At 42.8% G+C, this 16,371-nt stretch overlaps 1 protein-coding gene across 3 annotated transcripts in view; it reads left to right on the forward strand.

Annotated features, from left to right (window-relative positions):
- RP2 (RP2 activator of ARL3 GTPase) overlaps nt 1–16,371 on the forward strand; it is a 97,593-nt gene that overhangs the window by 29,200 nt on the left and 52,022 nt on the right. For all 3 annotated transcript variants that reach the window (XM_029603063.1, XM_029603062.1, XM_029603064.1), the window contains exon 3: nt 15,676–15,790. In XM_029603063.1, the coding sequence (XP_029458923.1) occupies nt 15,676–15,790 (115 nt within the window). The remainder of the gene's footprint in view (nt 1–15,675; nt 15,791–16,371) is intronic.

Consider the following 16,371-nt stretch of genomic DNA (forward strand, 5'->3'; position numbering starts at 1 on the left):
GTTGTGGAATTGTTACAGGGCAGCCTGAGCAAAGGATTGTCCCTCAACTCCTTGAAGCTCTGGGTTGTGGCTCTCTCTTCTGTGTCAGGGGAGAGGTGAATGGAACATGCCTGTCAACGCATCTGGACTTGGCCCATTTCCTAAAAGGGGTTAAACACCTCTCACCACCCTTAAAGTGGCAGATTCCCCCCTATGGAACCTCAATCTAATATTGGACTTTTTAGCAGGGCCTTCCTTTTGGCCACTGTGCAGTCTGTCTCTACGCCTTTTAACGCTGAAGACTGCGTTCTTGGTGGCAATATGCTTAGCTCGTCACATCCCCGAACTACAGGCGCTGTTATGACAGGAGCTGTTCCTTTGGTTTACTCCAGGAACAGTACAGCTTCTCACCGTCCCTTCCTTCTTACCAAAGGTAGTTTTGGAGTTTCACGTGAACCAGTCATTTCCTTACCGTCCCCTGATAGACGCACGGACACGGAAGGCTACTGCCTCCTATGCCACTTAAACGGCAGTAGGCTTTTAGTATGATATCTGGAATGTTCAGAACCAGTGCGCAAAACAGACCGCTTGGTGGTTCTTCACGGGGGAAGAAAACAAGGCAAAGCAGCTTCACGAGCTACCGTAGCTTGCTGGATCAAGGAAGTGATCACAGGAGCTTATGTAGAGGCAGGGAAGCCTTTATACCTTCAGGTTAAATCTCATTCCTCTGGGGCCCAGGCAATATCCTGGGCAGAAGCAAAGCTACTATCTCCTGTCGAGCAGTGATGTGGTCCTCCTTACACACCTTCTCCAGGTTCTATCGCCTGGACGTCCATGCCTGAGAGAATGCAGCCTGTGCGAGGGCAGTGCTAACCGGACTGTGGGCAGCCTCTTGCCCTGTTTAGGAGTTACTTTTGTACATTCCATTGGTTCTTAGTCCATCTGGCTACACACTAGGAAATGGAGAAATTACTTTACCTACCCGATAGTTTTGTTTTCCTTTGTGTAGACAGATGGACTCAACATCCCGCCCAGACCTTGCAATTTCCTCCATACTTCCCTATTGGCAAAGGACACGAGAGCACTGTTTGACTTCTCCTTTCCAAAATGTCAGATTTGCTCCCTCAAGGAGTCTCTTACCTCTGATCAAGGGGATACTCTATCAGAACCCCCAAGATGTGGTTCAATTCCTTACCATTGTCATGCAGCAGAGTCCATGCAGTTGGAGGAGGTTCACCAGGAATACTCTACAAGGTGACCAAGGACCACCTCTTCAGTTGCCTACTTTATCATTGGGGTCCTGGATCAATGTCCTCTCTTCTCTTGGATCAAAGGAGGAATCAATGGGAATTCCCTCCAATCCCCTACCTGAACTCCCAGAACACTTGACTCCATCAGAGAACCTATCTTATTCTTGCTTCCTGGATAAGTTAGGTAGTGCACTAGGACAAAGAACTCATACAGAAGTCTTCAGCCTTCTCCAGATTCTGCACACCCCATCAAAGTCAGTAGCCCTTCCAATCCATTTGATCTTGCAAGAATTATAAACAAGAATGTGGAAGAACTTGATTTCCTGTGTTCTAGTAGCCACGAAGATAGATCTAAAGCAGAGTGTCTAGAAAGTTCTGGGATTTGGAGTAGTACAACTGCCTCACCAATCAGTTGTAGTGGAGTCAGCATTAAACAGAGCAAAGAAAACAATACTCTCAAACACCCAACCAAGGAAAGAAACAGGCTGCTGGATAATTTTGTTAAAATGTCGGAGTTCCATGCTTAATGCTCTTTTTTTCGCTCACCAGTTTTTTTACGTTACAATATTTACATGATTTCAATATTGAAACTATTGCATTCAAAAACTGAAGCTACTCCTTGCCCCAATTGATGGCAACACTACATACCCGAACCTGCTCCCCAACACTGAAGAGTATATATGCCATCTTATGTGTTCAATTTACAAAACATTTAGCATATCAGCTTCTATCAGAGCACGTCGAATGGCTTGGTTGAGGGCCAGCAGTTTACGTGACAATATCCATGACAAGCTAGTGGATGTTCCCTTTCTGGCAGATCATTTCTTCAGAGACAAACTCAGAGAAACAGTTGCTCAGATCAAGGAGCAACATATGGCAGTCCATTTATTCTCAGCTGGCTCTGAACAACAGTTAACTTAGCCTGTTGAAGTCCCGAGGGCGGCTGTCTCGGTGACTTCCAAGTTCCTTACCTGCCTCACACCCAGGGCAGGGACTTTATTTGGTGGTTACCTTTCTTACCTTACAAGATGTTCTCAATTTACTGCCTGAGGCTCGTAGCACTCAGGGATTTCGCTGCGCGGCTGGCTTGTTATAGAAAACACTCACAGCCTTTATATTACTCAATAATACTCTTTATTATGGAAAGCAAAGAAAAGCCAGAAGAATACAAGATACAAGTTTCTTGGGAGTGGCTTGGAGCGTCTAACCATGACATACTACCAAAGCCTGCTCAGATTCTAAACTACACATTACATCCTTATATACCAATATTGCTGACAACGTTTTTCTTTTTTTTCTTCATACTCTGAAGCCTTCCTTATTTGGAATGGAGAACTACTGAACCTTTACCTAAACTAATGATGTCAAAGTACCGTTATCTGGTATACTCCCCCCATTCTGTGTTCAGTAGCTAGGCCTTGAGCTGGAGACAGTTTTCTACACAAACTGCTTATGTTCCTCACCCAAGGATGCCTTGCCTGCTCATAAAGACAAAATACTTTCTTTTCTCTTGTGCAAAACTGTTCCATTAAATTTCATTATTTAATTATTTAATCCAGGTTATTATCAAGCCCTACTACGTTTTTAAGCTGTTGTACTTTCAGAGACGCCCCTTCTGACAATTTCAGCAGTATAATGTTCCTCTGCTGCCACAAAAGCAACTTCCAGCTTGAGGACGCCAATGTGAAAGACGCTAACCAAAGCGCACCACAACAGGTCCAGACAAAACCTGGACCAAATTTTTGACCAATCTCTAATTCCAACATTTATCCTCTACAGTAAGGGGGCGAATCTATCTCTATCTGGAGGAATGGTGCAAGATCACCAAAGATTGTTGGGTGCTCAAGATTATGGAATCTGGTTACTGCTTGTTTCCCCTGCTTTCTCATTGCTCAGCCTTCAATCCGGATCCATCTGACTCAGTGCAGCTCCACCTGGAGGTGGAATTGCTTTTCACAGAGCAGTCTTCTCCACCTCCCCCGATCAACATGACCTGCTATTTTCTTATGCCCAAGAAAACCGGGGAATTGAAACACACCCTGAATTTAAGAAGTCTGAACAAGAATCTACTATGGGAGAAATTCAAGATGAAGCTCTACATGATTCTGCCCTTTATCCAAGTTGGGGAGTAGCTGTGTACCCTGGATCTAAAGGACACCTATGTCCACATATCCATCCATTTCTCCTGCTGTCTTTGCTTTCTGGTGGCATCCTCTCACTGCCAGTATAAAGTGCTCTCCTTTGATCTTTCAGCAGCACCTGGCTGTAATAGCAGTGCATCTCCATCATCAGAGGCATTTGTATTTTCCCTTACCTTGACAACTGGCTGGTAATGGAGGCTTCCTGGGAATGAGTACTGACTTCCCTATAGAATATCATTCAACTCCTATAATTTCTAGGATGCGTAATGAATTATGGAACATCGAAGCTGAAAATCAAATTCATGAAGTTGTGAATAGACTTTCTGCAAAAAAGGGCTTATCTTTTGACAGATCAAGCAAGCGGCATATAAATCAAAATAAATGTCCTCAAATCCCTGGCATATCGGTTGCTGAATGCAGAACAGACGCCAGGGAAGTGTTAGTTGTGCTAATGGTTTATGTAGTATCACTAACCTGCCTCCACGTATGAGTCCTGCAATGAGATGTCCATTCCCAGTGGGATCAACTAACTCAACCCTTGACATCTTTAGTGAATATCTTGCAAAAGACAAAATGAGACCTCTGCTCCATCTACTATCTTTACAGGTGACATTAGCAACAGATGCTTCCTCCAAAAGATGGGGAGCACACATGGGTCCCTTTTGAAGCCAATGGATTTGGTTGTTAGTGGAAAGCCAGTTTCAAATCAACCTGCTGGAACTGTGAGTGATCATGTATGCCTTAAATACTTTCTCCCATCTCGAAGGGAAGAGAATGCTCACTCAAACTGATAATAGAGTAGCTATGTTTTATGTCAAAAAGCAGGTAGACACTTGCTAATGGACTTTGCCTGCAGACCATAAAGATATGGGAATGGCCATGAAACCATTGAGCAATTCTTCAAGAAATCTATCTTCAGGATTTTCCAGCATGTTAGATTGCCTCAGCAGGGTATTTCACCCTCATGAATAGTTCCATCAGCAGCTGACAGACAGCTCGACCTTTGGGGTCATCCCTTAATTGACTTCTTCGCATCATAAGAAAATGAAGAGAAAGATTTTAAAGTTTCACAGTTTATTGGGAATATTGTTTATTACGTTACGCTATGCTTTACACACATTGTTAATTGTAAACCGGGTTGATGTGATATCTGTCATGAAACTCGGTATAACAAAAATAATAAATAAAATAAATAAATAAATTTGCAGTCTTCCTAATGATTGTATATACACTGAGGGTGCTTTTTGGTTCACCTGGAATGCTAATAGCTAAGATGGTTCAGAAAGTGCCTGATACTGCACCAGCATAGTCCAGACAGGTGCAATTTAACATATCTAGTGCAACTGTCCATAAGCACCTGCTCCCCCCCCCCCCCCCCCCCAAAATCTGTTGGTTTGAGTACCGATCTATCCTTATTGACTCAAGAGGGTCATCTGTCATTTGAATCTTCCCTCTCTAAACTTGACAGCCTGGATGTTGAGTGCACACTGATCGCTTCACTCTTCTTACCCAAGGAAGTTGAGGACAAAATTGCATGCATTTATTTATTTATTTATTTATCCATCCGGCATTCACGATAGGCATCACATTATGCCAGTTACATTTAACAAGGGGTGAAAAAAATAATACAATAAAAGAACTTTTAATAGGTGTGGAGCTTAAAAACTTGCAGTTAGAATAAAACAGGAATGTACACAACTGGGAGCAGGAAAAGAAAAGGAGATAGGAGATTAACAGAGCAATTATTTACAATGGTAGAAAGTCTGCTAGAAAGCCCTTGACTAGAAGAGCTTATGGCTTTGAATGGAAACAGTTCTTGTCTTCATATCAGCAAAACTCCTTAGACTCATTTGCATGTGAACCACGAATGCTACTTCGATACTTGTTCTTTCTTTCCTCCTTAAGTCTCAATAACTTTTCAGTGAGCATGCATCTCTGTGGCACAGCAGCCTTCCATGTGCAGGTAGAGGGTAAACCAAACCCACTCATGTCAAGGTTTATGAAAGTCTTATGGCATACTAAACTTTCAGTTCTCAAACAGCCTGTTCCATGAGACTTTAATGTAGTTTTTGCTCAGCTTATGAATCTTCCTTTTGAGCCAGTGGAGTTTGCTTCTCTGAAGTCTCTCATATGGAAAGTATTTCTTGTTGTGGTCACGTTCACCAGAAGAGTTGGTGAGCTTCAGGCTTTGGTTCATTACTCTCCTTCTATGAATTTCTTACACAACAGTGTGGTGCTATGCACTCACCCAAAGGTGGTTATCAGCTTTTCATATAAATAAAATCATTGTGTTACCTATCTTCTTTCTGAGGCCGCATGCATATGAAGGTAAAGTCCTTCATTTCTTGGACTGTAAAAGAGCTTAAACTTATTACCAGAAGAGAGCCACATCGTCAGGTCTCACAACTATTAATCTCTTTCGATCCTAACTGACTGGCATAGCAGTCTTCAAATGTACTTTGCCCAGTTGGCTAGCATACTTTTATCTTGCATTATATGCTAGCAGGCCTCCAGATTAGATTCCATTTAAAGCTCATCCAGTGAGAAGCATGTTGTGTCAATGGCTCATCTGTTAACCATACCTCAAGAACATAAGAGATTCCATACTGGGTCAGACCAAGGGTCCATCAAGCCCAGTATCCTGTTTTCAGCAGTGGACAGTCCAAGTCTCAAGTATCTGGCAAGTACCCAAATACTATAAAGATCACAATCTACTATTGCTTATTAATTACCATCATAGCAGTTTATGGATTTATCCTCTAGGAACTTATTCAAACCTTCTTTAAACCCACTTATACTAACTGCTGTAACCACATCCACTGGCAATGAATTCCAGAGCTTAACTATGTGCTGAATAAAATAATTTTATTTGATTTTGTTTTAAATGAACTACTTGCTAACTTCATGGAGTGCCCCCTTGTCCTTCTATTATCTGAGAGGGTAAATAACCAATTTACATTAACTTGTTCAAATCCTTTCATGATTTTGTATTTATTTATTTATTCAGTTTTATATGCCGATGTTTGGTATTTACTTACCTCACAACGGTTTGCAATTTCTGTATATAATCAATAGATAGGAAATATAATATTTAAAAATAATTAAACAGATAAAAGGAATAAAAGTAATAAATTTAGATTAAGGAATAATAAAATAGATAAAATAATCAATAGATTAAATTAGATTACATAGCATTGAAATAAAATAGAATAAGAAAGTAAAATCACTGATATCTGTTGTAAACGCTTGTTTAAAAAGTCATGTTTTCAATGCTTTTTTTTTTTTTTGTAAGTTTTTATTTTTGCATGAAAAACAGATGGTACAACACAGGATGAAGTCAGATTCATTTACATGTGCTTATAAACATATTATATAGAAACAGAACTATCCCCTATACCAAGGATCCTTCCCGGAACCATCATAGATAAGAGATACAGCATATAAAATGGGGAATAAAACGTATTTTAAACAACCAGTGTCAAGTCTGATTTTTGAACACAGAGCATCGATACATATAGCATCGATAGCGTTTTCCATCTATCCCTCCACCCCAGCCCACCCCCCAACCTGCTAAGTTTCACAGTCAAGGTGGTCTACTTTATGTTTGCTTTTGTAGCCATATTGTATACGGAGCCCACACATCCTGAAATTTATGGATACGATCATGTTTAAGCGCAATCAAACGGCCCATCTGATACAGCCTGTCCATCCGCAGATAAACCTGCATCATAGTAGGGACTTCAACATTTTTCCAGCGGAAAGCGATTTCACTGCGCGCAGCAATATAGACTTGTAGTAAGAGCAACTTGTGCTTATCGCTAAGCTCGCCATCCACCAGGCTAAGGAGACAGCCTCTGGGATCCAATGGTACTACGACCCCCAGGATCTCGGATGCATACCCCGTAATCAGAGCCCAAAAAGTCTGTATCTTGGGACAAGTCCACCACATATGGTAAAAGGTACCCCTCTCTCCGCACTGCCTCCAGCAAGAGTCACCTATCTTAGGATTCATTCGGTGTAAGCGTGCCGGTGACATATACCATCTATATAGTAATTTATATCCATTTTCCTTTATATTAGCGGAAATGGAGCTCCTCTCCATGAGCATATGACATTGATCCCATTCAGAATCCTGGAGACCTTGCCCCAGGTCAGATTCCCAATTAAGTTGATAGGAGACCTTAGTTTTATCCCCATTATTGAGTAGGAGATAGATCTGAGATATCGGTTTGCGAATGGGCCCACGCTGTTCACAAAAGGACTCGAAGAGGGATTTACCTTTAGAGAGCTCCCCAGGCGCCCCCACGGAACGCAGGAAATGAATAATCTGCTGTAGGGCAAACCAATCTCCCTGGGACCCGCCAAATGTATCCTGTAACGCCGCCATATCCAGCATACTTGACCCCCTACAGAGTTGCCCAGCCTTAGTCAAGCCGAGTTGTGTCCACCTTTGCGAAAAGGCCTTATCCCTACCCGGAGGGAACCCAGGATCCCCCAAAAATGAAGTAAGATGATAAATCCTTTTGGACCCTGCCAACCGGGTTCTCCATTTACCCCAAAGCTTTAACACAGCCTTAGTAAATGGAGTGAGTGAGTGGGTAATAGCGGACCCACAGTCCCTGCTCCACACCCTAGACATCAATGGCTCCTCCTCGGAGACTGCCTGCTCTTTAGCAACCCGCGACTTGGGTTCCCTAGTGTTGTGCCAAGTAACAATCACCCCTAGTAAGATAGCAGTGTAATACCAACTTAGGTTGGGAACATTGAGGCCTCCACGCTGTTTATCCCTGTAGAGAGTAGAGCGAGATACCCTCGGGGGTTTATGCTTCCAAATGAAGCGGAACAATTTTCGTTGCCAAATCCTCATGGCCCCTTCCGGCACAGGGATGGGTAAGGTTTGGAATACATAACAGAGCCTAGGTAATATGTTCATTTTAAGGGCGGCTACCCTGCCAAACCAAGAGAGATCCGTTCGGTCCCACCTATCCATGTCTTGCTGAATCTGAGACCACAAAGGCCCATAATTGAGTCGATAGAGCTCCTCAAGGTGGGGCCCTATTTTAACCCCCAGATATTTTATAAATTCCTTGGCACATCGGAAGGGCATATCCTCCCGTAGGAGGCCAAATTGTCCCTCCGGCATAGAAACATTCAAGAGTTCGGACTTATCGGCGTTTATCTTAAAGCCAGACAACCGTCCGAACGCTCGAAGTTCCCCTAAGAGGAGACTCAGAGATGTCTCCGGACTGGTGAGGGTGAATAAAAGGTCATCTGCAAAAAGTGTGATCTTATATGACGTATCCCCTACCTGTATACCTTTGATGTCCGCATGACGTCTAATTTTTTTCTGCGAAGGGCTCTAACGAGAGAGCGAACAGCAGAGGGGACAATGGGCAACCTTGTCGGGTACCCCTTTTGACTTCAAATGGATCCGAATAAGCCCCATTAATCTTAATCCTAGCATGCGGACTGCCATAAAGCTTCTGGATCCAAGTGAGGAAAGACTCCCCTATGCCCATCCCTTGCAATACTTGGAATAGGAATGGCCAGTGCACACGATCGAACGCCTTTTCAGCATCCACCGTAAGCAGCACTGCCGGTATGTCATTGGACTGGGCCCACCACATAAGTTCCACCACCCTCCTCACATTATCCGAGGCGAGTCTGCCCAGAATAAAACCAGACTGATCCTTATCGACCAACCACGGCGCAACTCTACCTAAACGTATAGCCAATGCCCGCGCCAGGACTTTCAGGTCGATATTAATCAGGGATATTGGCCGATATGACCCACACAAGGTATGGTCCCTTCCCGGTTTTGCCAAAACCGTAATGCCCGCAGTGTTTGATTCCTTTGAAAATGTTGCCCCTAGCCGGACGGCATTATACATAGCCACCAGTGGCGGGATCAACTCTACACTAAAAACTTTGTAGAATTTCCCTGTAAACCCATCTAACCCAGGGGCTTTCCCCACCTTAAGATCTTTAATAATAAGCGACACCTCCCCTTCTCTCAGGTCCGCATTAAGAAGTTCCCTATGTGCTTGGGAAAGCTCCGGCAACTGTGCATCCTGCAAATACTGTGCAATCTCCTCCGACGTGCACAAATTCTCGGAATCATACAGTTTCTGATAAAATTGATTAAAACAATGCCCAATATCTTTCTGGGAGTATACGAAGTGACCCTGAGTCCCCTTAATTTTAGTAATTTGCGACTGTGCTACTTTTTCCTTAAGCTTCCTGGCCAGAGAACGCCCAGCCTTGTTTCCCCATTCATAATGGTGCTGTTTCAGCAATTGTAACTGATAAGCTATCTTGTCCCCTTCCAGAGCTAGCAGGGCTTGTCGAGCTGCCACTAAAGGCGGTAAGGCATCAGGGTCTAAAGTTCGCTTATGGCTCAACTCCAGTTGGGCCACCCGCTCCAGAAGACAAAGACGCTCCCGTTCTCTTTCCTTTTTTACATAGGCAGCCCGCGCTATACAGAGGCCCCGTACATAAGCCTTCAGACTATCCCAGACCACCCCCGGTGAAACTGCCCCGTTCTCGTTAATATCCAGGAATTCAATAATCCGCTGTCTAAGCTGAGACACAAACTCTTTGTCGTCCAAGAGTCTGTCATTTAACCTCCAAAATTTAGTGCCCACCTGAGTATCCCTGATTTGTAGCTTAAGCCACACCGGGGCGTGGTCCGACCAAGTGATGGTGCCCACTTCCGCCTCCAGAACCTTTCCAACTGTGTCCTTATCAATCAGAAAGTAATCAATCCTAGAGTAGGACTTATGTGGGTGAGAAAAGAACGTATAGTTCCTCGCTGTGGGATTACGCAAGCGCCATATATCCGTGAGCCCCCGATCTTCAATGAGGTGTTTAAGGGACTGCCTTGCCACTTTCCCCCCAACACAACCACTATGAGAATTATCAAGATAGGGATATCTCGTGATATTAAAATCACCCCCCACTATTAGACGACCTTCCGTCCACTCACTGATAATAGTCGATAGTTTAGTAAGAAACCCAGACTGTTCAACATTGGGAGCATACACACTTAAAAAGGTATACAGTTCCTCATTAATTTTGGCTTTCACCAAAACATATCGACCCTCTACATCCCGGATCTCAGATACAATGTCTGCCACTACAGAGCTTGCGAACAGAATCCCAACCCCATTATATTTATATTGAGGTGTGGCTGCCGCGTGGAAAACTTGTGGGTACCCTTTTGAAGCCAGTAGACGGGGCATATCGTTTTCTAAGGTGTGTTTCTTGGCAAAAGATAATATCCTCCTGATGGTGGGCCATATCTCGCAGAAACATCTGTCGTTTGTTAGGTGAATTAAGGCCCTTCACATTAATAGAGAGCAATTTTAAGGGCCTCATGGTTATGCGTAGTGATACAGTGCTATGCCTCCCCCGTCAGACATGTGAAGGACATGTACCGAACCCAGTGCCCCACACATAGTAGACCACCCCCTTCCCCCCCCCCCCCATCCCCTCCCAACTGCTCGCCACTCAGCCTCGAGTGGAACTCCTCCATGGGAGACCTGACGCCACCGCTTGACCAAAGTATGGTCCCCCCTCCTCTCCATAGATAACACAGATATCCTAATGCCCCTTACACAAAAAGAAAAAACCATGGGTGTAAAACATGAACGGTAACATCCAGAACTTGATATTAAACCTCGTGTAAAGCCAGTGAAACCCACTAGTTCAGCTTGCCATAGGACTCCTAATTAGACTCAGTTCAGCAAAGGTCAGTCAAGCTGATATAAAAACCTGAACACAGTCCCCTGTGAGCTCAGCCTGGTTCTTCTAGTCCCGATGGACCCCCGGATCTGCGACGCAGCCGTTTACCGCCATTATCCACTTGCTTCCACCTGGGCCTGTCGCTTCTCCGATTAGTACTCGCTGCCGAAGTTTCTCTAAGTCCCTCCGGGTCAGATGCTGGTAAACCGGCCGCCCGTAGAATGTCCTCTGCTTCCATAACTCGCTGCACTCGTGAAGGGACTCCATTGACAGTGAAGAGAAGGCCGAACGGAAAGAGCCATCTGTACTTGATATTGTGGGAGCGGAGGATACTGATAACATCTCGAAAGGCACGCCGTTTCCTGATAGTTGAAATAGCCAGGTCCTGGAACACCTCAATTTTACAGCCCTTCCATGTGATAGTACCCAAATCTCTCGCTGCACGAGCCACCGCCTCCTTAACCAGGAAGCTGTGGAAGCAGGCAATTATATCCCTGGTTTGGTTATTCTTTGGATTGCCATAAGCGCTGTGAGCCCGTTCTAGAACCACTTCCCGTGGCTTCTCTCTGGTGCCCTCCGGGTCCAGCAAATATGCACAAATGTCCTGCACCACCTGGGAGCTATCACGAAATTCCTCTCCGTCCGGGACCCCTCTAAATCGGAGGTTCACCCTCCTGGTTCTATTCTCCAAATCTTCGACATGGGATTGCAGCTCCTCATGTGAGTCCTTAAGCTGCCCCAGCTCTTCCCGCACGGAGTCTAGCTCTGTTTGCGTCTCCTGCAGGCCTTGTTCTGTTTCATCTGCGCGCCTCTCCAGCTCCCGAACATCCTTTTTAGTTCCCTCTATCATATCGCCAAGTTCTTGGCGAAAACGGGCCATGTCCCCCCTCAATTCTTGAAACCAGGTCCGGAATTCGTACCTGGAAGGAATCTCTGTGTCTAGCAACGCCTCAGCAGGCTCCGTCTCCGCTGCATTCTCCGGGACCGGCACCATTTTATCTCCTTCCCCGAGCGCCGCAGCTGTGCTCGCTGCTGCAAACGAGAAACGGTTGAGGTCGGGTTTTTTCCGGGGGGTAGCCATCCTTAGCAACTCGGGACCTGGAATCGGCAAAATTCGAGTGTCCTGGACCGGAGGGGACCGCGATGGAGGCAGATTAGCGGCGGAGGAGGGGGGAGCCGAGGTCTTAGGCGGCCATCTTATCGGGTGACGTCACCGGTCTCCATTCAATGCTTTTTTAAAGAATTTCAAATCCTTCAGGAGCCTGAGCTCAACAGGTAAGGTGTTCCACAATTTTGGTCCAGCTAATGAAACAGCTCTTTCTCTGACAGATGTAAATTTAGCAGATGCAACAGACGGAATAGTAAGTGGACCTTTATTAGCTGAACGCAAGTTTCGTTGTGGAGTTATGGATACGAATAACTGCGTTCATCCAATCAACGTAATCAGCATAAATTGCTAAGTGTATTAAACATAATGTTTTGTGTTTAATTCTATACTCAACCGGCAACCAATGAAGGGCAATCAAGACAAGGAGTTATGTGATCTTCTTTTAACTCCTGTGAGGATTCTTGCAGCGGAATTCTGAAGTATTTGTAGTGGATGAATTGATGTTTGGGGGGGAGACTGAGAAATAATGAATTACAGTAGTCTATATTGGTGAATATTAAGGATTGAAGAACTGTTCTAAATTCATTATGGTTCAAAAGAGGTTTTAGGTGTCGCAGTATTAGAAGTTTATAGTACCCTTCCTGTATTTTCATAGAGATGTGTTTTTTTTAAGACTGAGCCAAATACCTAAATCCCATAGTTTACTCCCTAATGTAATAGTAGAGTTTTCTAGGACAAAAATTTTACATTGATCAGTAGGTCAAATTTTAAGTTCAAGTAGCATTTCAGTTTTTTCTCAATATTTAAACTGAGCTTCATTTGTTTTAGTAGCTGTTTTATAATATTTAGGTACATGATAGTGATTTGGAATGTTTTATCTAATGAATCATTTACTGGGATAATGTTCTGAATGTCATCTGCGGATATGTAGTAATTAAGCTGTAAACCAGATAATAAGTGACATAGTGGCAACATGTAGATATTTGAAAAGTGTAGCGGAAAGTGATGATCCTTGGGGGGACTCCTGTTTCTAGAGAAATAATATCACAAAAGGTATTAATGTATACCTGGCATGAACGATTGAGATAAGAGGAAAACCAGTGTAGTGTTTATCCTTAAGTCCAATTTCTGAGAGTCTTTTGATGAGGATGCTATGATTAACTGTATCAAATGCTGCTGACAAATCCAGCAGCACTAATAAATAACGTTGACTGTTGTCAAAGCCTTTTAAAACTCTCTGAAAGAGAAAGTAAAAGTGTTTCCGTGCTGAAATGTTTACAAAAACCGAATTGCGTCGGATATAACACGTCATTGTTTTCAATGTGTTCCATTAGTTGTTTAAGTACAACTTTCTCTACTAATCTAGCAATAAATGAAAGATTGGATGATGATTGTTTAACACTGTTGGATCAAGGGTTGTTTTTTGTTTTTTTTAGTATTGGCTTGATTATAGCTTGCTTTAGTTGGTCTGGGAGAATACCTTCATCTAAGGATTTAATAATATCAGTTATAAAAGGTGCTATCAGGGTAGAAATTTGTTTTAAAACCAATATTGGAATTGTCATTGGGATGTTAGCAGGATTTAATTTATTAATTCAAATTTCAACCTCATTTGTTGATACTTCCTCGAAAGTAGACCAAAGTGTGTGTTTTGATATTAATTTAATTTCTTGACACGGTATATTGTCAAGCTGTCTTGTTAATTTTTCAATTTTGTTTTTAAAAAAAAGGCCAACATTTGACTAGTTCTTTATCGCTCTCATTGTTTGCTGAGGAAGGATCTGAAAAAGTGTTTTTGGGTTATGAGCATAATTAATAATTTTGTTACTGTAATTCCTTTTTTGTTTTATTAATCAATTTTTTATAAATGGTTAGATGTTTTTTATGCAGTGTTAGTAATTCCTGTGTTTTATGTTTCCTCCAGGCTTTTTCCTTTCTGTATAAGCTAATTTTAGCATCTCTAATTTCAGTGTTAGACTTCTATCATATCCCCCCTCAGTTGTCTGTTCTCCAAACTGAACAGCCCTAACTTCTTTAGCTTTTCCTCATAGGGCAGCCATTCTATGTCCCTTATCATTTTTGGTTGCCCTTTGCACTTTCTCCAGTGCAGCTATATCCTTTTTGAGATGCAGTGTACAGAACTGCACACAGTATTCAAGGTGCGGCATTAACGTCCTCCATTTTATTTTCCATTACCTTCCTAATAATTCCTAGCATTGTTTGCTTTTTTGATCGCCACAGCACACTGGGCTGACTATTTCAATGTATTATCCACTATGATGCCTAGATCTCTATGCTGGGTAGTAACTCCTAAGACAGAACATAACATTTGTAACTACAGCAAGGGTTATTTTTCCCTATATGCATCACTTTGCACTTGTCCACATTAAACTTCAAATGCCATTTGGAAGCCCAGTCTTCCAGTCTCGCAAGGTCCTACTGCAATTCATCACAATCTGCTTCAGATTTAACTACTCTGCATAATATTGTGTTATCCGCAAATTTGATCACCTCACGCGTTGTACCCCTTTGCAGATCATTTATAAATATTAAAAAGCACTGGTCTAAGTACAGATCCCTGAGGCACTCCACTGTTTACCTTTTTCTACTGTGAAAACTGACCATGTAATCCTACTCTGTTTCCTGTCTTTTAACCAATTTGCAATCCACAAAAGGACATCACCTTCTATCCCATGACTTTTTAGTTTTTTTAGAAACGTCTCATACGGGACTTTGTCGAACGCCTTCTGAAAATCTGAATACACCACGTCTACCGGTTCACCTTTGTCCACGTGTTTATTCACCCCTTCAAAAAATGTAGGAGATTTGTGAGGCAACACGTCCATTGGTAAATCTATGTTGGCTGTGTTCTATCTAAATGTTTTGTGATTTTATTCTTTATAACAGTTTCCACGATTTTTCTGCAAGATATTTGCAAAGCTGTAACTTGGTCATCCGTGAACAAATTTTATGTTCCATTACTATCTGGACAATTGATCAAAGAGCAACAGTATATTTGAAGAAGCAGTTTTGCATAGCCTGTTGACCCAGTAGTATACTCTCCATAGTGGGATCCTTTATTGCTTATTCAAACAATACTCCATTGCAGCCCTCAGCTTGGGACTCCCCATGTGTCATTGCTAATTCATAGAGAACAAGATGAATTAGCAATGTCAAATACCTGCCTGCCTCCCTGGAGAGTCAACTCCCTAGCTTTAAAATCAACTGAGGGGGCTCACGAGGCAGTGCCTGCATGGGAACTCTTGCACATGCTCAGCAGAGTTAAAGATCTATGAGCTAAGAGAGAAGGTTCTATTTGGCACCATCAGTTGACATTACACATGTTCATCCTACTGTCTATGGAGAAAACAGTTTATAAGTGAATTTGCTTTTATGCCAGTCAAAGTAAATGTATGTCTAATGCCAGTATGGTTCTATTGTATATTTCTTATAGATGATTGTGAAAGGCTTTTTGCTCATTCAGACCAAAGAAGTATCAATGAAGCCAGAGGATGCAAACAGAGTATTCCATGAAAAGGCAAATGATTTTGCTCCCTTGCTTGAGAGAGGTAAGCACATTTTGGAGTGTGTTTCCAAAAGAAAGAAGGTGGTAATCATCATAAGTAGTGACATTCTGAATCAAACATTGGTCTCTTTCAGCAGCCAGTCTGGGTCACAAGTACCCGGCAGATCTCCAATAGTTGATCTGTTCCTTGTATCTCACTCCAAGTGATAAGCACTAATTTCCCAAGTCTCCATGGCTAATAATCATTTAAAGATTTTTCCAACAAGAACGTTTCCAGTCCTCTTTTTAACCGCACTATTAGGGTCATTCATCAAGCTGCGTTAGGGCCTAGGCATGCGATAAATGGGATCTAATGTGCGATAGATGTGCAATGTTTATAACCCAGTGCGTTAGTATATAAATATGAGTATGCAAAAGCTAGAATATATGCAAATGAGGAATATCGCATTTCATAAAAAAATAATGCATAACGCTGGATTTAACATTGGAAGTAACACCTATTTGCGGTAGCCTGGACAAAAGTTTTTATTGTGCGACAGCGGCCATTATTGCAGATAGAGTAAAAATCACACGCAATGATAAGACGCTTTGGAGAGACACATCTACACAGCCCTGGTGGGCCAA

The sequence above is a fragment of the Rhinatrema bivittatum genome, chromosome 5 (genome assembly GCF_901001135.1).
Source record: "Rhinatrema bivittatum chromosome 5, aRhiBiv1.1, whole genome shotgun sequence".
NCBI lineage: Eukaryota > Metazoa > Chordata > Amphibia > Gymnophiona > Rhinatrematidae > Rhinatrema > Rhinatrema bivittatum.